The sequence below is a fragment of the Equus asinus genome, chromosome 3 (assembly GCF_041296235.1).
Source record: "Equus asinus isolate D_3611 breed Donkey chromosome 3, EquAss-T2T_v2, whole genome shotgun sequence".
NCBI lineage: Eukaryota > Metazoa > Chordata > Mammalia > Perissodactyla > Equidae > Equus > Equus asinus.
The window spans coordinates 121,607,687-121,628,597 of record NC_091792.1 but is presented as its reverse complement, the minus strand read 5'-3'; the positions used below and the strand labels follow the sequence as shown (position 1 = coordinate 121,628,597).

Here is a 20,911-nt window from a genome sequence, read left to right as displayed (position 1 = left end):
CCATCTAGGACAGACGAGGCTCAATCGAAGCTGAGCGTTCAAGAAGAACCAAAGGCTGTGGCAGAGCTCCCCAGCCCTTCACTCAGCTCGTCTGTATTGAGTGCCTACACTATGCTGCCCACTGTTCTTGGCATCCTCTGCAGGCCAGAGGGAGCCTCAAAGAACTGTCTGGTTTCCTGACTGCTTCCATTTCTCAGGCCCAATCCTTCCTGAGGCCGACCACATTGCTGCCCTTGGGCTTCCTGAGACACCCGTTGGCCCTCACAATTAATAATCCTTTCTTTGATTAAATTAGCACAATTTGTTGGCATCTTAATTGCAACTGAAAGAGTTTCAGCTATCATCGCCTCCGATGATACCACCACCGGCGGTTCAGGGCCTGCCCAAGCAGTTGTTCATCTCTCCTTGTGCAACTTTTTCTCCGGCTCCCTAAGGCAATGGCGCTCTCACGTCAACTCAAATAGAGGGCCTAGAGGCAAGCATTCCATCTCTTGGAGTCTTTTTCATAAATCTTTTATATTTTTTCCAATTAAGCATGGCCATATAAGAAATGGAACAAAAAAACTTCTCAGAAAATACACATAAAAGGAGTTAAAAGGGCCTCACGCAATTTCGTTAGATAAAACCCACCCTTCTCATGCCAATTCCAGCAGAGAAAGCATCTTGACAAATCATGTCCTTTAGTCAAAACAAGTTGGGGTCCAAACACATGGAGCAGATATAAAATACATTATTTTCAGGAGACTGAAATCCAAACCACAAATTCCAGAAACGCATTTTAAAAGTGCTGCCTATTAGACATGCTAGTTTTAAATTAAATTAACGTTATAGGGAGAGGGGTAAGGTATGTTTCGATTTATTTATTAGATCACTATCCATCTTTCCTCTAAGGACATCAAGGTGCTCCATGCACAAGCATCTGGAGAGAAGACTTGGCTGTTTGAAGAATGTCAGCTTCTGCCAAAGCTGCTTATCCCCAGTTTGATACCCCTCCCCCCACCCCAGGGCACTGCCCTTGGAAGCTGACAGCTTTATGTGGCTAAACACAAAATCTATCCTCTGGTTGAGGAGTGCACTGAGCTGATTGGAAACACTTTCTCAGAACCGCAGGAAGAATGATCTCGTGGGCACGCTCGCTCTTCTCCCCAGCTTGTCTGCTTTACCTTACAGGGCTGGAGGGAGCGAACTTGAGAGAGCAAAGTCCTGCGGCTCCGCTTCTTGTCACTCAGGAAGTGTTTTTGCTTTTTTTTTGAGATCATATTATTAAAAAAGATGGTGGGCAAATAGAAGGCAGGCCTTTCATTACCAAAGCCTTTCATGGCTCACTTATTTTGAATCTAGGTCAGATGCATAAGTGAATTTTCTGTCCTTTAGATTGGAAGGAAAACTCTTAGAATCGGCCCAACACTGTCCGTGATGGGCTAGACAGCCAAACGGATATTTAGGTGGAGGGCAGACTGTATTTTCCAAAAGTGGCCACAACAATATTTTCTGCTCCTCGTGCTCTTGCTCCTTGTTCAAGAGGAGGAAAGTATGTCCCCTCCCCTTGAACTTGAGCGGGCATTTGTGACCGCCTCAACAAATAAAGCACCCTGGGAGGGATGCTGTGTGACTTTTAAGGCTTCCACCTGGCTCTCTCTCTGACTGAAGATCTTATCTCTCTGATGCTTCCCCTTGGAACCAGCCACCATGCCGTGAGGAAGCCCTGGCCACATGGAGAGGCCTGTGTGGAAAGGAACTGAGTCCTTCGGCTCCCAGGCCGAGCTGAGCTAGCAGCTGACGGTCGGCATCAACTTGCTGATCACGCGAGTGCGCATTCTTGGCGGTGAACCCCTCCCTGTTGAGTTCGGCTCAGAGTACAGACTCATGAACAAAGTAAATGACCAATATTATTTTAAGCCAGTGTTTTGGGACAGCTTCGTATGCGGTAATAGATAATCAGAACGGGCTGGGGGGATGAAAGCCCTCTCTGGACGGTCTGAGTCATACAGGAAAGCATGCTACAGCAATGTAAAGAAAGTGATTTTAACAAGCTGCAGGATGATGCGCGTGAGGTTCTGACTCGAGTAAGGGCAAAATCCAGCTGCTTTGACTTCCCTCTCACCAAGGATTTGCTTGATGATGAAAATCTTAGACACACAGGTATGTTTCCTAACTTTCACCGTCTGCGGACATTCACGTAAATAAGATTGATTCTGTGATCCACTTCCAAGTGTCTGGGGCGGAGGCCTCCGTTCCCTACAGCTCCGAGGCTGAGAGGGGCAGCAGCCGCCATGAGCACTTGCTCTCTCCCAGCACATGGAGACCGTGCTTCTGGAGTGTTCCTGGCAGAGCCAGGGCGGGGTTGTTTTGGGCTTCTGCCTCTGTGTCCTGGGTGGCCAGAATCTAGTCCTGCTGGCTTCTATTCCCTTGAACCATCTTGTCGTGGCACAAATACAGAATTTCACCAGCTCCCTACAGCTTGCCCTAGGAGGGGCAGTCTACAGCCCCCAAGACTGAGGAGATCAACACGTTGGACTCAGGGTGGAGAAGAAAAAGGTCTAGAAAAACACATCGCAGCCTTATAAGGATGGCTTGCCATAGGCACAACAAAAAGAACACTCAGAACTCCATGTGTCTCTGGCAAGAGCAAATCAGTAGTGAAATATGAAATGCTTAGGTGTCTATCCTCCTCTAGGGGATTCACCTGTTCACTCAGCAGTTAGTCTGAATGTACCAAAAACCCAATCAGTGGCTATGGACAGGGATACAAAGATACTCAGGGGGGTTCTTTTCTCGAGAGTCAGTCTGGTTGGGATCACAAACTCATAAAAATAAGAACAGCAAATACTTATGTAGCACTTACTGTAGGCCAGGCACTGTTCTGGGTGCTCTGTATTGTTGAAAAGAAAGAACAGGCCCCAAATGGAGTCACTTGCGCTAAGCCCCACATCAGCAAACCAAGACTTAACTCCTAACCTAAGTGCAGTTCCCACCTTCCCCAGGAATGAGATCTTAACCGGTCAGTCTGGAGTTTCCTGGTCCGTGCTAGTGAAGTCATGCACCTGACAGCCCCCTTTCATCCTCCAAAGGAAGGTGACCTTGTCTGAAATAATCCTTTGTTCTCTTTAGGACTTCCTTGTCCCACCTACTCTCTGCCTGTAAAAACCTGCCCCTTTCTGTAGCTCTTTGGAGCTCCTTTCTGCCTGCTAGAAGGGATGCTGCCCAACTCATCACGTGCTGAATAAAGCCAATTAGAGCTTCAGATTTACTCAGGTGAATTTTCTTTTGTAACGGCATATATTGAGTCCTTTAATTCTCATAACAACCCTATAAGTGGATACTATTATTATCCCCATTTCACAGATGAGGAAACTTAGGCAAAACTTAGGCACAGAGAGCTTAAATGATGTGCCCAAGGTCACACAGCTAGGGAGTGGTAGAGCTCAAGTCCTAACCCAGACAGTCTGACTCTGCATGTGTTAGCACTACTCTCTGTTGCCCCTTGTAAGTAAACATTCTAAGCAGTAGAATGAAGTGACTGCTGTTAGACAGCATAAACTAGGTGGACTTCTATTATTTACAAAACCAAACAAAAAATTAGAGATGTTAAGCAGAAAAGCGATCCTCAAGTCTGCCCTGGTAACACTCGTCTTGCTATCTAACCAATCTGGTAAGACATTTCTCCTCTTGACTCCTTTGAGTTCTCACACTACAAAATCAGCCCCTCTGCTTCTGTTCTGTTCTCCAGAGAGACAAAGTTGGAAGAGACAGATTCCACGCTGTCTGTTTGGACAGAAGACATCGCCAGGCTTCTTTGACAGAGGCGGCAGCCGGCCGGCGTCCGTCTCCCCCCCACATCAAGGCTGGGCGGCGAGTGGGAGTGGCTGGGCTGCTGCCTCTTCGGGGTTACATAACGACAAAACAATGACCAGCCTCATGTAGCTTAGTGGCCACTGGAAAGGAGGGTCAAGGACTCCTTTGAGGGTCACTGGAGCTGACTGATGGAGCTGCTATCTTCTGTCCCTTATGAAGTTGCTGAAACGTAGCTTTTGGTTTAAGGGCAATTAAGTTAGACAAACCAATGACTTGAAGCCATGCTGCTTTCTGAATGAGCGTTCTAACAGGTCCACTGTGACCACCCTCTCAACCTTTAATGAGTGTCTACGGTCTGTAAGGCCTACAGCGGTGCCAAGCGCTGAGGATGCAGAAAAGAGTAAGAACTAGATCAGCTCTCATTTTCAAAGCCAGAGTGTTCACATTCTTTGCTTTTTTTTTTTTTTTTTGAGGAAGATTAGCCCTGAGCTAACATCTACTGCCAATCCTCCTCTTTTTACTGAGGAAGACTGGCCCTGAGCTAATAACATCCGTGCCCATCTTCTTCTACTTTATATGTGGGACGCCTACCACAGCATGGCTTGCCAAGTGGTGCCATGTCTGCACCCAGGATCCAAACTGGCGAACCCTGGGCTGCTGAAGTGGAACGTGTGCACTTAACTGCTGCACCACTGGGCCGGCCCCTCACATTCTTTTGACTGTGACCCATAGCAAGAAATACATTGAAATCACACAGGTGTATATGTGTGTAACTGGGTTGTTTCATTCCACCTTGGTAGATGCAGTTTCACCTTGCTAGGCTGTTCTATTCTTTTTCATTAAAAATTGCTGATTATAATCTATTGAATTGATATCCTGATCCACTAACGTGCAGATCAAATTGTGCAGTTAGTATCTTTTTCCATACTAGTGTTTCTAACACGTATAATTACAAAACAACGTATAAGTGCAGCCACAGAAGCGTGTGCGAAAGGTATAGGGCCCTGAGGAAGACACGTGGGGCCTCGAGAATCCCTTCCTATGTTCTTTCTATTACCTGCTGTGGGGTATCCACATCACATCCTGTGGGAAGGTCTGCTGGCTCTATTTCCAGACACATCTCTCGCTGGCTTCCCAATCCACCTTCCTCCCCTGCAAAGTCTACAGATACTGCTTCTGGGTGACTTAAGCCAACGTCGTCTGTGGTACCATCTGTGAGTCCAAAGACAGGGCAGGGACAGACTAGCAGCTCAGCTCCCCTTCCAGCTCTCAAACTCTCCCATTTGTACGACAGTACCCTAAGCACAGGAAGGATGTCTTTATTTCATCAGGCTCTGTCTTTTTGTTTCTTTGGGGCTCAGCACCAGTGGGTCTTGAGTGAGAAGTGGGGGAAGCAGATCCCAGAGGCAAAGACCAGGGCAGTAAGTGGCAAGAAAGCAATGACTGTTGGTTGCTCATACAGAATGAAGATGCAATGCGTAGAGGCAACTCAATGCCAGTGCACCAATTTCTTCTCCTGGGTGGGGTGGTGCACTGCCGACGAGTCCTGGGGTGAAGTCCCAGAAAAACAGGCAGGGTACCAGCAGATGAGCCCTGAGAGAGCTCCCTCACGTTGGCTGTCCTGACGACCAGTCCAGGGTGGATTTTATTCATGAGCTGTGTAGATGCTCGAAAGGGAAAGCATCTGTGCTAATGAGTAATCATGAAGAAAAGAATTAATGACATATGACTATTTAACTTCCAAGAAAATGCCTGGTAGCACCTGGAGCTAAGAAATGTGGCGAAGAGCATGGGCTTTGGAATAAGACTGACCTGGGGACAAATCCTGGTGTCCCACTTCCTGCATGCTCTTTGCAAACACCTGAGAATAGAGGAAAGGATGACCCAATCCCAGCCTTCCGGAAGTTCACATCTACTGCTTGACCTTTCTGGGCCTCGATTTCCTCACGGGTAAAGCAGGGGTAATGGTAGACCCATCTCCTAGGGTTGTTGTGAGGTTTAATATGAGAATGGCTGACTCCATGGCACACACTGACCTCAGGTGAGCTGAATAACTTGGGTAGTGAGAAGCAATGGAAAACAGCACCAGGGAGACCAGTAATGGCCACGGCCATGTGAGACTCCCCCGTGCACCTTGCATCCTCCTCTCTCCATCGGCTTTAATGCAGACTGGCACACTCTCCTGATGGCTTCACCCCCATCTCGAAGACGTAGTTCTTTAGGAAATCACAGTTCCTAAAAGCCCTACTGGCCCTTTCTCTTTATGTTTATTTCCAATTTTGTTCAAACCCTGAACACATGGCCCAGAGCTGACATTCCTTGCTGAGTTCTATGGAATGGTAGGAAGAGCTAGCCACTGAGGCCCCTGTAGAAACAGAACAAAAGGGCTCTCCTTCAGGGTGCTGGGGAGGGGGAGGGCTCTGCGGCCAGCCCCCAAAGACTCTCCTCACCCCCTGCAGTCAGATGAGATGCCCCTGGCAACTGAGAGCAGAGGCCTCGCAGCTGGGCACTAAGGAATGGATTCCTACAGCTGACGGGAGAGACAAATTCCTCTTTCTTAAACCCATTACTTGGAAACCTCCCTTTGAGATCAGTCTCAAGGGGCCAGAGCATTTCTTCACCAGCCCAAACTCTGTGGGGTTGAATGGAGAGAAACATGGCAGTCTGGGCTGCTCCAGGACAGTGCCAGACTTCTTCCTAGGCAAAGTCCACTCTCGGACAGTCATGCTTCTGACCATGGGAGGAACTGCAGAAAACACTCTGCATAGTTTAAAAGGGTCATTTTAAAGTCTGATGTGTCATGATTCGTGAAACAGTGTTGGACAATGCAAGTGGATAGTCCTCTCACAACAGAGGCCTTGACAGTCGCCCAGTCTGTTAGCATGTTGAAGGCACTGTGAAGTCTGGCAGCAAAGAAGCAATTTAACTTGCTGTTTAATCCAGTGTTTCTCAAACATATTTGGTCACAGGACCCTTTTGATAAGAAACAGTTCTTTCTATGGAACATGACAAAGAGTGAGTCAGGGCCTCCTCTCGCCTACACCACAGCTCTCCGCAAATTAGAAACACGTGCAGTGAGCAGAGACACGCGAGTCCGAGCTTCCACTCACACCCTTGGCCAGACCACGAATGCAGCAGCCGGACCGGGAAAGCACACACGGCCTGTGGGGTCATCCTCAGACCTCAGTGATCAGGGCCTGAAATCCAGGCTTGTTATTTCAGTCTTTCTTTAGGGCTAAGTCCAAGCTTGTGAATGAAGGAAAAGGGTGCTCAAGTGGAGAAGGAGGGAGACCACATCCAGCCTAGAAGTTTCTATACAAACTAGCCATCAGGAAGGGCTGGACAACCCTGGGCTTACATTCAACACAGGAGCCCCTGAACACTTAGGAGAAATTGATCTGTGCTACGTTATTAAAAAAAAAAAAAAGAGGGGAAAAATACAGCAGCCACGTGTTGCAACAGAAGTTGATGATAAGTGGGTCCATCAGGAAGAAGACCAGCATGTCCACTCCGGCCAGTTTACTGCTTAGTTTAGAGTCTAATTGTCTGGCTTCTATCCTCTGGCTTTTGGAATGGACTGGTTTTCCTGGAATATACATTTACTGAACTTTGAAAGGCCAGATCTTCTGTGTAGATTAATTCCTGATTTCAAAGATGCTTTGAAGCTGGCAAAACATTCTGTTATTTCCAAGAGTTATTACAACTGCAATCCTGGCAGAGGCTGAGAAGTCAGCCTGTAATCTTGTTTATATCCTTTTAAATTTAGAAACTTTACAGTGGGTTAAAAATAGACCATATTTGCATACTTTTCCTCCTTTCATCTTGCAAAGGCTGTTCAACAATTTTCACCTACCCTAAATATTAGCCAGAGAAATTCCAGAACTTATCACCTGGGAGTCTGCTGGGCCAAAACAAAAGTCATTTTCAAATGGGCTTTGGGGTGATGCTAGTCATATTACTGAGCGGAGTTACTTATTGCCCTACATAATAAGCTCTAGAATTAAGAGCAAAGGACTATCACTAAGATCTATGAATAGTACATGGATTCATGTTAGGTGAAAATGTGGGCCACGAGGGGAAGTTTTCAATGGTGCTATCCCGGAGGGCTTGTGTCCTTACATACTGACCAGGAAAAATCATAGTGCTTAGGTCAAAAGAAACTGTATGAGGCTGGAAGGCCACGCTGCTTATACCCGAAAAGTCAATAAAGATTGCACCTGATTTCAGAAGAGCCAAAATACCGGAGGTTGTCTTCCATGGTACTTGCCAGGGTTAATGGGGTGCCATCATTTTCATGCCCAGCAAAGAGAGCATTACACTCAGGATGCCCTTTTCACAGTTACTTTACCTTCATGAACATGCTAAATCCAGTTTTAAGGAGATCAGTGAGGCCTGAAGACATGTGTTCAATATCAACTGGATCTGGCTTCTCAGGATGAAATATTTCCTCCACAACCTGCTTCAGCAATGGCTTATAGGAGGCCTGCAAAGACAAAATATTGTGCTGTAAGTAAAAGGGTTTGTTTGGTTGGTCTGGAGAGAGGATAGCTTTGTCTGCACCAAATGAAGCAAAACAAGTTTATTTTGATACTAAGCAATGGCTATGATTTTGTGTGTGTGAAATGACAATTATAACAACATTGGTTTTTTGGGTAAATTTTCACCCCAATACTCTCGCACAATTTTTTGTTTCTCATACTTCCTTCTACAAGCAAATGTCTCTTACTGGAGCTATAACCATAGTACGACTAGTTTTTCAATCTAAACTTAAAGAGACAATTTTATGTATGAAGTATACTGAAAAGCAAAGTATTATCATTTGATATAGACATAAAGATGGTCTCCAGTTTTTCCTAAACATTCTTAGAATTATGCTCCCCTCTGCTAGGAACTTGAATATTTTCTTACAATGTTGCTATCCAAGCCCAAAGCAATCCCTCCTTCGTCTACGGAGGTCAACTCCAAGCATGACTTGGCCAGAATCAGAGGCCAAGATGCCGAAAAGGAATCTGACCAAAGTCAGGGCTTAGAGAAAGCAGGGCACATGGTACTATAAGAATTTCAAAAGAATTAAGCTGATATCAAATTGCAAGAACTACAGTTTGTAAATGGTGCTATCCATATTTAGGCAATATTTGGAGGCCGCTGCCTCTGACAAGTTTCTGAGCATATTCCCCCACCTCTCTCCTTGGTTCTCCTTACAACCAAGCTCTTCCTCTCTTCTTCCCTTCCCATCAGTTGGACTACCTTCCTCTGCCAGCCCTGCTGCTGCCTCTGCTGCTCACGTTCCACACGGTACCCGAGTCAGGAGCGTGAAGGGTGAAGGAAGAAGGAATGTCTTTCTCAACACACTCTCCATTACCCCAATATATCTGTTTAATCTCTATCATAGGCTCAGAACAGCTAGGTTCTGACCGAGCTCAGTTGAGATGTCTTGAACTCTGCTTCTCTCTTTGCATTGGCCAAATCTGGGACCTGCCTCTAGAAAGTATTGAGGATATTTGGTGTCCTGACTTCATCTTGTTTTTCTTACAGTCATTTTTTACTCTTATTTTCCCTTTATTCTAATTTTCTTACTTAAAATATCTTAGAAATAAAGCAGGGTATAAACCATCAAAATCATAAACAATCATTTAGCTAGAATGTAACTGGTGCATTTATCAGGGATAAAAAGCAGGGAGAGATAGCAGCTGTTCAGCTGAGGGTGCAGCCCTCTGATGTTTATTAGTCAAACAGACCACTGCAGGCCCAGAGGTCTCACAGGTGAACGCTCATGAAACGGAAGGCCTGGTGAGGAACACCGATAAGACAGAAATTAAAAAAAAAAAAGGAAAAATTATGAGTGAATCTTCCTCATAATAAAGCTATACCAAGATAGATTTTTAAAATTTATCATACAGGAAAAAACCCAAAGATTTGAAAACACACTCTTTTGATGAGGCCATGGGGAGACAGACACTCTCATATATTGCTGGTGGGAGCATAAATTGTTACAATCAATGTGGAGAGCAATTTGGCAATACCCATCAAAATTACAAATGCATTTGACCTAGCAATTCCATTTCTAGGAATTTATCCTTTAAATATGCTAATATATGCAAATGAGACCCATAAAAGGCTGTTTATTGTTTGTAATAGCAAAAGATTGGAAACAATTCAAGTGCCCATCAATAGGGAGCTATTTAATAAATAGGATACATCCACAGGAGGCAATGATATGAGAGTCAAGAGGGAAACTGTGTTGATACAGCAAAACAAGGTGTAGAATAAAGTATGTGAAAAAAGCAAGGAATAGTGGGTATGATGGGCTGGCATTTGTGTAGAATGTGTCAAAGGGGATATGGAAGTTTATATTTGCTGAAATATGCAAAAAAATAAACTCTGATGTGATATACAGGGACTGCCATAAGCAGTGATCATGGAGTGGGGGACCAGACAATGGACAAAGGTGAGAGGAACACCTTTCAATGTACTGTTTTTTATTTATTTATTTATTTATTTTTTAAAAGATTTTATTTTTCCTTTTTCTCCCAAAGCCCCCCAGGACGTAGTTGTGTATTTTCAGTTGTGGGTCCTTCTAGTTGTGGCATGTGGGATGCTGCCTCAGCATGGCTTGATCAGTAGTGCCATGTTCGTGCCCAGGATTCGAACGTGCAAAACCCTGGACCACTGAAGTGGAGCGCTTGAACTTAACCACTCAGCCACGGGGCCAGCCCCAGTGTGCTGCTTTTTGAAAAAATATAGTTAAAACACCACTACAAACAGCAAGATTTTTTTTTTTTTTTGGTGCAGAAGATTGGCCCTGAGCTTACATCTGTTGCCAATCTTTTTCTTTTTGCTTGAGGAAGACTGTCCCTGACCCAACATCTATGCCAGTCTTCCTCTATTTTACACATGGGACGCCAGCTCAGCATGGCCTAATGAGTGGTGCGTAGGTCCACGCCCAGGATGAGAACCTGCAAACCCTGGGCTGCTGAAGCGGAGCACGCACACTTAACCACTATGCTACCAGGCTGGCCCCTGATCTTTTTTTTTACTTGTTAAAAATTAATAAATTATCTATGCACGAAAGAGATTGGAGTAAAGCATACCAAAATGTTAACTAGGATTATCTCTAGGTTCTGGGAGTAGAGGACATTATTTTTTCTTTTTTCAAATTTTCCAAAATTAACAGGTATACTTCTGGAAACATAAAATAATCCAATAAATATTTTCGATGATAAAAAAAAAGGTGATGGAATGTGGAATGGCCTCTGAATTCTACAAAACCTCTTCCCTGAATAAATTGTCTGGAGGGCCCTCCTATCATGTCAGCCTTTCTGAACATTTAATCTCTTAAACAAACTTTAAACTGCTCCTCAAGGAGAAGTCCTTTGACCAACACTATGCATTATCATCAAATATTCATCTACTTCTTCCTTAGTAACAGAATCCAATCTTTACTCAGGCACATCGGCTAAAAGACTCCATCCTTCGGTGTTCCTTGCAGCTGGGCACGACCACGTAACTAAGTTCTGGACAATGAGATGTAAGTAGAAGGGGAGTGGGACTTTTTTTTTAAAGCCTCCTTTTTTAAAAGGGAAGGGTATGCTTTCCTCCCCTTTCTCTGTTTTGCTGCCTGGAACATAGAGGTGATGCCTGGAGCTCCAGCAGCCACTGTGGAAGACAGGGCCATTCTTTAGAGCTGCTGGAGCAGAGGGCTGGAAGAAACCTTGGCAGGCAATGACTGGTGGGACCACCATAACCATAACAGGGACAGACTAAATCAGGACCCACTTTACATGACAATACAAAACCTTGTATGTTTAAGCCATTATTTTTCAGATCTCTGCTACTTGCAACTGAATGAATGAAATTCTAACTGATACAAAGCACGAAGGGAATATAAAGAAATAAAAGGCCATTCCTTCCTTCCAGCTTACAGTTGTTTTATTAGCCTATATACAGTTATATAGAATAACTTGAAGCAGACCACAGAGAAATACACATAGGTTTTCATGTTTAAGAGAGGAGAGAGTATGCCCCCCAACCTACAAAAGACAAAAACAGTTGTTGCTCTCCACAGGGTGCACCTTCTGCAAGAAAAGCAAGAGTAGTGATTCTGACAAGAGCTCAGACACAGGAACAAGGTGGTTCTGGAATCCAGCTAAAACCCACACTCAGTGCCTCCCCTGTGCAAGGCACAGTGTACCAGTGGTCATAGGATTGTTCTCAGGGTTCCAGCAGCCCCAGTGTAGACTGAGGAGACAGGGAAAAGAGGAAGTGTGGAGGGGTTAGGGATCTCGCTCTCCCCCTTGCCCCACTTTCAGCTAAGCTCTGGGGAATGAAGCGCCCAAGAGGAAATGCCCACTGAGCAGGGGTTCCCCTTGGGCGGTGCGCAGAGATTTGCAAGTGCTATTCCCTTAACACCTTCATTCTTTTTTTTTTTAAGGATTGGCACCTGAGCAAACATCTGTTGCCCATCTTCTTTTTTCCTTCTTCTCCCCACAGCCCCCCAGTACAAAGTTGTATATTCTAGTTGTGAATGCCTCTAGTTGTGGCATGTGGGATGCGGCCTCAGCACGGCCTGATGAGTGGTGTCATGTCCATGCCCAGGATCCGAACTGGCGAAACCCTGGGTCACCGAAGCGGAGCGCTAGAACCCAACCACTCGGCCACGGGGCCAGCCCCCAACACCTTCATTCTTGGGACTTTATGATCATTGCACATTATTGAGGAAGGTTGTACATCCTTTTGATTTTATTTTACTTTTAAGGTATTTAGGTAATATTTAGAATGAGAAAAGAAACCACAATTTAAATACAGAAAAGTAACAGATAACAAACACATCACATAATCCAGAAAAATAACGTAAATGCTTTTATTAATTAACTGCCTGACACACCTCTGTAATACTCATTTCTTGGCTACATTCTCTCTGATTTTGTTTTCATATGACAGCAATTTTGAAATATCATTTTCTATAGAGAGATGTGATAACTATTAAGCTATTGTCTCTCAACTCCAAACCCTGCCTTCTGTACTCAGTTCTGTGATGCTGGCCTGGGTCTCTGCAAACCATTGGTGCTCTGCCATCTGGGTCTGATAGAGTCTGCCAATAGCAGGTCCTAAAGGGAGAGGGGAAGGCAGGAACAGCAAGCAGGAACCGGCCGCTCCCTGTTGATTTGCTGTCCCTGCCAGCATCCCCCCAGCAATGCCCCTGACCACTTGAACCTATCCCTTCTCTGGACTTTTAAGTCATAGGATCCAATAAATTACCTGTCTTGTTTTAGCCAGTTTGGGTTTTTTCTATTTTCGCTTGTAGCCAAAAGTACATTAAATGATATAAGGATTATTTTTAATTTAGAGATAGGTTTTCCCACTTAAATATTATATAGAAAAGACCTCTAAATTCTTTATTAAACTAGCTCAGCACAGAACAACCAAATAACACTGTCTCTTTAAAGAGCACGATTTGGGAAAAGACATCCTCAGGTCCAAAGCAGTACTGGTCTCGTGACTCCTCAGCAAACACATTTCTTAGTTTTTCCATTTAGGGTTTTAATAACGGGAACCTTTGGCTCCTTCCTCTCAGCCACTTACTTGGATTGCTTTGTCCCCCAGATCATGTCACTGAAGTCTGATTGGAATGAACTGCTTTGGCAGTGGCTTCTTGGATGACAAACCTCTGACAGTCACGGAATTCTCTCTTCAGCCAGAAGCTGCCCACTTCTCAGAAAGGACCATGAAGAAGGTGGTGACAGGGGAGACAGATGTCTTCCCCAAGTGCCCTGCTCAGAATTTTCTCATACTTTGAGGAAGGGTCAGAGGGGAGATTAGTCGTGTAGTCTGCCTCAATATTAAGAGGGCTAGCCACAGCAATTTAACTTTCCTAATCAAACATTCTCTGCCAGTTCCCCTTTTAGGGGGTAAAGGAGAGGAACTAAAAACAGACAAATTCATTCATTTATTTCTCGCTTATGTCACATCCTATGTATGTTGGCAGAAGGGGGTCTGTGCCCTAGACAACCATTCAGACACCCAGTTCCTGCCACTGAGTGGCTCCCGCACTCCCTAGGGCACTGGAATCCCACATTGAGGCCTGTACATCTCATCCGCAGATGATGAAAGAGAGAGTATGAAGGATTTCCAGAGAGATTTTAGAGGCTCAGCCTGAAAGTGATCTGTATCACTTCCACCCATAGTTCATTGCTCAGAATTAGTCACAAACCTATATTTACCTGCAAGGGAATCTGGAAAATGTGATTAACTATGCCCAGCAGGAAAAGGAAATGGAGTTTGGGGAACATATAGCATTTTGCTTCTGCCACAGACACACTATAAAGTCTGAATTGAAACATTAATATAATTATTTCCTTAACAACTGGTAAGTTGCATGTCGTAGGCAGAGGATTATTAAGCCCTTTTCCCTTCTGCATAAGAATTTGACCCTTAGTTAACTTTCTAGCTCTGTTTCCCTGGAAACCTGATAAGGGAAGAATGTCAAACTCTAGCCAGGCAAGATTGCTTATGATAAAAAGAACCCCTGCTTAGTAAATTGCATTAGACTGGGCCAACTATAAAACACTGAATAGAAAGCCGGAGCCTTGGGCTCCTCTGAGTATGATGACTCTTGCGTCAATGGGCACGTCCCTCGGAGGGACACTGGAACTATACCTGTGGTGTTGTTCCAGAGAAACTGGCTCTTATAGGACATGAGGTTTTCAAGCCAGGGGATTCCTGCTCTCCTCCTCCCACCATGTGAGTCTAGTTCCCTCACTCCTGAGCTGTCACCTCAGGGCAAAACTCAGTAGCTCCTGGATAGCTATGTGGACTGCTTCATGGAGAGTCACAAAGACTACTCCAGAGAAGAAAAATGCCTGCTGCTCGCCGATGATGAGCTATGTTCCTGTCCTGGGCAAACTGGTGCCAAGTGGGGGCTATGACCACAGAGCCAACTTATCCATTAGGTACAGACACACAGCGCCTAGGGCCAACAAGACTCTTAGGGACTCGTGAAAATGTATTAATTTCTTCTAAAATCAAAAGGAAAAAATGAACTTTCAGGTCAAAGATAATGTTTTGATCTGTAATATTAATATATTTGTCTCCACACCAATTCACTTGTACAATATAATTTTTAACATTTTTATTTTTAGAGAAGAAAGGGCCCATGAAACCAAAAGTATGTAGAGCCATGAACATCATAACGTGGCTTCTATGACAGTGTCATGAGCTAGCCTGAAGGTTTGGCAGAGCCTAACAAGACCCCTGATGGGTGTTACACATGAAACAGCTGAAGTTTCAAAAACATCGATCTTATACCAGAAACTCTTCTTTTTTTTTTTTTCTTTATATTGTCAGTATCTCTTCCAGAAAAAACTTGGCCTTTAAAAATACCATATTTTCTATCATAATCTTAATTAAAAAAAAGAAAAATACCATATTTAATCAAAAAATGAAAAATAAAATATTTGCATCTATGTCTCTGGTTACTCTTTTGTGGTGGAGATAATGTGTGATCAAGTCTAGAAGACTCTTTAATTGACCTGATTCTAGCTCTTGAAGAAAGGTATTGCGTATAGCAGCAGTTTCTGACATTACACATAAGTCAGAGACAATTTTGAGAAGCTAGTCTAACTCCAACATCTTCTTGAACTTGGTGCACCTTCAAAGATGGCCTAAGACGTCAGTGTCCAAGGAAACCTGAGTTGTTGCCACAACCACATCCCCGTCAATTGGCACTGCAGACCTTGGCTTTGCTGGTTGGTGTTGGTACAGCCAGGGACTCTCTCTGTCTTGCTGCTGAGGATGCCTCTCCCTTTATTGAAAAATTGACTGTAAACAACCAACTTCCCAGGAAAACTAGACTTGTGGAGAGGGTATTCATTTTATTTCAATCCACGACTGTATAGAAAAACATCTGTTCAAAACTGCTCGTGGCTTTGATTATTTCATGGCTTATTTATTTTTTGCTATTCTGTCTGATTTTTCTCTCCTTTCATCTTCTTAAAAGAAATGATTTGTTCTGCAGATTAAAAAGTGGTTCATTTGTTTGTCTTTTCATCCATCTATCCATCCATCTATCCATCCATCCATCCAACCATCCTTTAAACCAGAAGCAGATGACTTTTTAAAATTTTGAGTGTAGTCCCTTCAACTTCAACATGAGGAGAACAAAGCCCAAAGCTATTAACTAATCCACCTGCATTCACACAGGCAGTCACAAATAGACTACAGGACAGACCAAGTTTCCTGGCCCTCAGTTTAGTCCTATCTCACGTTGGTTATTTCAGGAAGAAGCCTACTAGATCTGGGGTTGGGTAGATAGAATCAGGAGGGAGAGCAGAGCTCAGCACTTGGAAAAGAACAGCTGGTGGCCAGGACTTGGGATTGTTGACAAAGAGACTGGACCTACAGACTGTTCAGAGAGCCATATTTCACCAGGCACAAGATGAATCAAGCCTCCTTGGGCAATGCTGGTTCTAAATGCTCTTGTTCATCATGCCAGAGGCACAGAAGACAGTCAGCATCTGTGGGAAGTTTTCTCCAGCTCAGCACAGCACTTTGAGACTTCTGCCAAAGCAAGTCATGCAAGAGCCATACCATATTTTGTCTGAAAGTGCTCATAAGCTTCTTCTGCTGAGACATCTGCCTAATATCCTCCCGATGCTTCAGCTGAAGAACAGCAGCACATCAAACACTGTGGCATTTAGGAAGGAGGTTAAGCCTTCCATTAACTGGAACTGTTCTTACTTGAACATTTACAGTAAGAAACGAAAGCATAAGAAGACTAACTGCACAGGCAAAACTGGGGGCTTAGGTTTCCAGTCAACAGAGTTACGAACAAACACAACCTTTCCAAACAAATGGGAGTCAGCAATAAACTCTTGCCGTACACAGCAGCTAACAGGACAATCAGCCTAAGAATGACTCCCTTTCTGTGTAGCCCATCTCCTAGCAAAGGAAAAGACAAAATGCCACAAAAGAGGGCAGAGAGAAGGCTTATTTTGTCCTTTATTATGACTGTTATAGCAAATGCTTACACAGTGCATCTGTGTGTCAGCTCCTGTCCTAAGGGCTTTATATGTGTTAACTCATCTAATCATTAAAGCATTTTTATGAGGGAGCTACTATTATTAGCTTCTTACAGAGGAGAAACTAGGCACGGAAAGGTGAAGTGACTTGCCTAAGTTCACACAGTTAGTAGGTGACAGAGTTCAGCTATGAACCCAAATGCTGCTCTTAACCCCCTCTCACTAAGAAATGCCCTTCTGGATTAGACCTACAGTTCAGGATCCATCCATCCATCCATCCATCCACCTGCCCACCCACCCACTGACCCACTAGGTGGCAAGCATTGAGCTAGGCTCTGCAGGTACCATGGTGAGCAAACACAGGTGCTGTCTCCAGCTTTGATGGTATGTTCTTGAAGATAAGAGCTTTAGTGGCAGCCTCATGGTCCCCATCGTGCCCACTCTCCTGACTGTGGCAGACGTACTGGTTCCCTTGGAGGGTCAGGAGTGTGTGGCGATGTTCTGGGCTCATTTCCAGAGATCCAGTCTAGATCCCACTCCTCCAGCTTTTCCAGAGATTTTATAAGTACTTAACTCCTTGTATGAAATCATGTTCTTCTTAAAATGACAAGAGTGGTGTCTGCTTTCTGCTTGTGAGCTGTGACTGACACATTTTCCTAAAGGGCTAAAGGATGAAGGTTAAATAAGAGGTGACTCTAGTGCTAGCAGGGGAAACATGTGTGGATCTGAAAGCCAACTCTTATGCATTGGAGCAGGAGAGAAGTGCACTGGGAGAGAAGCTGGGGCTGGCAGGGGCCTCAAGATCCAGGGGAGATAGCCCAGATACACAGCACTGGTCAGAGCTGGAACAAGAACCCAGGGCCAGACCAGGCCTAGTGCTTTCCTGGGGACCCCAGGACATCTCAACTAGATTCTGCGTAGAAACAGCATGGAGCTAGATAGAAAGCACAAATTTTTTCCTGGGGCCACAGGGCTAAGGAACAAACTGGGAGATGGGCAGAAAGTTGCCTAGCCAAGACCCATCTTCAGAACTAGACACAGCTGGACTCTGATTCTAGCCTGGACATCTGTCCTTTCCTAATTACACACATTTTGTGTCCCAACAAATCCTCTGATATATGAAAAAGATATATGCATTCAATATATGCATGCAATATGTGTATTGCATTCAAGATGCACCCAACAAATATTTATTAAGCATCCACTGTGTGCAAGATACCACTCTAGGCACCGAGGATATGGTAGTGAGCAAACCAGATCAAAATCCTGTCCTCACAGGGCTTACATCTGTGAATAAAAACTTCTTTAAAGTAAAAAAATATTGAAAAGCCCAAACAGGTAAAAATTACCCACAATCCCATAAAAACTCTTTATATAGAGAGCAAGAAGTCAGAGGTCCTCCTGTCCATCCAACCTACCCTGTCCTCGAAAAGGTAGCTATTATAAATTTTTCCTATATTTTTAAAGACTTATTAAATATACATACCCATATACTTTTCATTTTATTTTTAACAAAAATAGAATAACGCTTTACAAAATGATCTAAACAGGTAGGTGAAAACCTAATAGATTGTGAACCTCTGTTTCAGTCTGAGTTTTCCAAGAAGCAGAGCCTGAGACAAGGATTCAAATATAGTCCCTGCTAAGCACATTTAGGTCTGCCCCATCCATTTTAATGGTTGCATGGCATGTCACTGTGTGTATCATTATTTATTTAATCCCCTGATGATACACACATCTTCCTTGCCTTGACCCCACTTCCCACTCATTGACATTTAGGATTTTTGGTGAATGTGTTGATATTATTGACTCACTGTAAGGGGAGTATACACAACAGGGAAAGTTGATTTTCCAAAGGCCATGGCTGCACGACAGGGTTCTGAGGTCTGGAGAAATGACAGTGTTGGCAGTAGGGAGATAAAATTTAGGAAACTTATCATTGTCCTTATCATGCCCAAGATTTATAGCTAGTACATGTTTATGTGAAGTTGGCCAAGTTAGTCACCATTATGATCATAAAACTGAAAAGACCTCATTACTTTAGTGGTTTATTTTCCCTTTGCCAACTTTGGGAGTCACTTGCTTCTTGACATTCTTTGGTCTAAATTTCATCATATATTACCAGGTCTATCATGTCTTACTAGAACTTGTCCATTCTGCCATATTTAAGATTGGTGATCTTATTAGTAACAGAACTACATACGGTTGATTATCTGAGTGATTTCATCCGTATTTTGTGGTAGCGGTGTTCTCAGATCATTGAACAAAGAAGGATGGGAATTTATGTCACTAGGTTGAGTGCCAGTTTCTAAGATTTTTCATATCTTGGTCGCTGATTTCAGATGGCTATCGGCACCATCAATGAATATTTCTAGAGCCTCCATGAGAACAGGGTATAGTGGGAAAGGAGGTTTTGTGTTGGCAGCAAAGACCTGGCATCTGGCCCTGGCCACCTGTGTGCCTGTGGCAAGTCGCTGTGGCCTTCCTGGATCTGGGGATAATAATACGTCTCTGGCTTACTTGTTGTGAGGATCAAAGGAAAAACCAGATGTAGGCGTTCTCTTTGAGGATCAGCTACTTTATGAGTATATGGGAGGAAGAACCTGGATTTTGCTAGGCTGCAGTGGGTAACCTTAGCTCTTGGCTACACTCCCACCTGAAAGAGTCAGCACCCTGAAGTTCAACCCCTCACTATATCATAGACCCCACTCATGGCACATTCAACCCTCCAAAGAGCCTTAGCAAATTGAATGTATTTTACCCAAGATTTCATGGGGAGACGGAGAAGATTTCTTCATGCACTCCACAGCAAAACCTAATGAGCTTTTCCATCAGAAACATCTGTCCTTCCTTGAAAGCTCATCTTTGGCCACCAGCAGCATGAGTTCTGTCACCATCCTTGTCCAAGAGAGACTGTCCAGCCTTGATGGCTCCAGCCTTTCTTCACTCCTGAAGCTTTCCTTTGGGTCTTTCTATGGCTCCTCCCCTGCTGAGTTTTTGCAGAGCAATTACCTCTGTAATCTTAGATTCTTATACCATCTTCCTACTCAGTGGTCAAAATATCCTCACAAAATTTCCCTAGTCTCCTTAGAAACTGGCAGGGGAATTTTAAATAAAAAATGTTTTTTTCTGTCACAGACTCCTTTTTTCCTGCCCATAATATTATTAGGTAATTTTAGTATTCTAACTGTTCCAAATGTTCATGGACTGCTTAGATCCAGAAACTTGGGCATTATCTAAGGCCAGCCCCTCACCTGACACCTGTAGTAACGGGGGCCCAAAGAAGTGAAGGGACTTGCCTAGGGTTACAGAATAGGTCTGTGACAGTTATAAAGCAGTGGCCAAACCCCAGTCCAGCGCTCATCTCACTGCATCAGACCTGTGGTGCAAATGAATCAAGAAGCTTTCGGATTCAGGGGAACCCATAACTCTGAACTGGAAGGGGACTGGCGTTCATTTAGAACAAATCCCTCAGTTTAGAGGTTAAAATGGAAACTCTTCTTGTAGTCTCTGAACCCTAAAAATACAACACAGATTAGATGGTTACTTTAAAACGTGAGTACTTGCCTGGTGGGTATGATTTCCAGGAACATACACAGACTTAAATTGCTTCATGAGATTCCGAGCTCCAGCAACATCCCGAAGCGAAGTAAAGAGTTCGTCCACGGCAATTTTGGATTTGTGAAACGTCAGGTTAATTGAAGAGTCACAGCCTGAAACAATCCAGAGAGATTTTCTCTGGTGAACAAATCTTTAAATTCAGTTTTAATCATGACAGCTTGAGCTCGATGTAACGCAGTTGGGGTTTTTTAACCCTACTTTTTCCTGGCTGCTCACCAACTGGGCTGTTTCAACCATCCTTGAGGGGCAATGAAACACACTGAGTATGAATGCCTCTGACAGAAGTAGAACTCAGAATTGCCTGGGATCCAGCCACTGGCTTCAAGCCCTAGACTGCAGAAGTTTCACAGAAAGAAAGCTCCCCAGGGTCTCCTACCCTCAGAACACAACTTTAGGAAAATACGAGGAGACACAAGGAAAAATACAGGAGGGTGCTGCGATGAATCTCTCTCGCTTGAATCCCACCAACAGGTTCCATA

At 44.1% G+C, this 20,911-nt stretch overlaps 1 protein-coding gene across 1 annotated transcript in view; it reads right to left on the bottom strand.

Moving 5' to 3' along the window:
- SCFD2 (sec1 family domain containing 2) overlaps window positions 1–20,911 on the bottom strand; it is a 393,579-nt gene that overhangs the window by 18,724 nt on the left and 353,944 nt on the right. The window contains exons 6-7 of the mRNA XM_014853490.3: window positions 20,379–20,524; window positions 8,144–8,278 (exon numbers count right to left, since the gene is read on the bottom strand). Coding sequence (XP_014708976.1) covers window positions 8,144–8,278; window positions 20,379–20,524 — 281 coding nt within the window. The remainder of the gene's footprint in view (window positions 1–8,143; window positions 8,279–20,378; window positions 20,525–20,911) is intronic.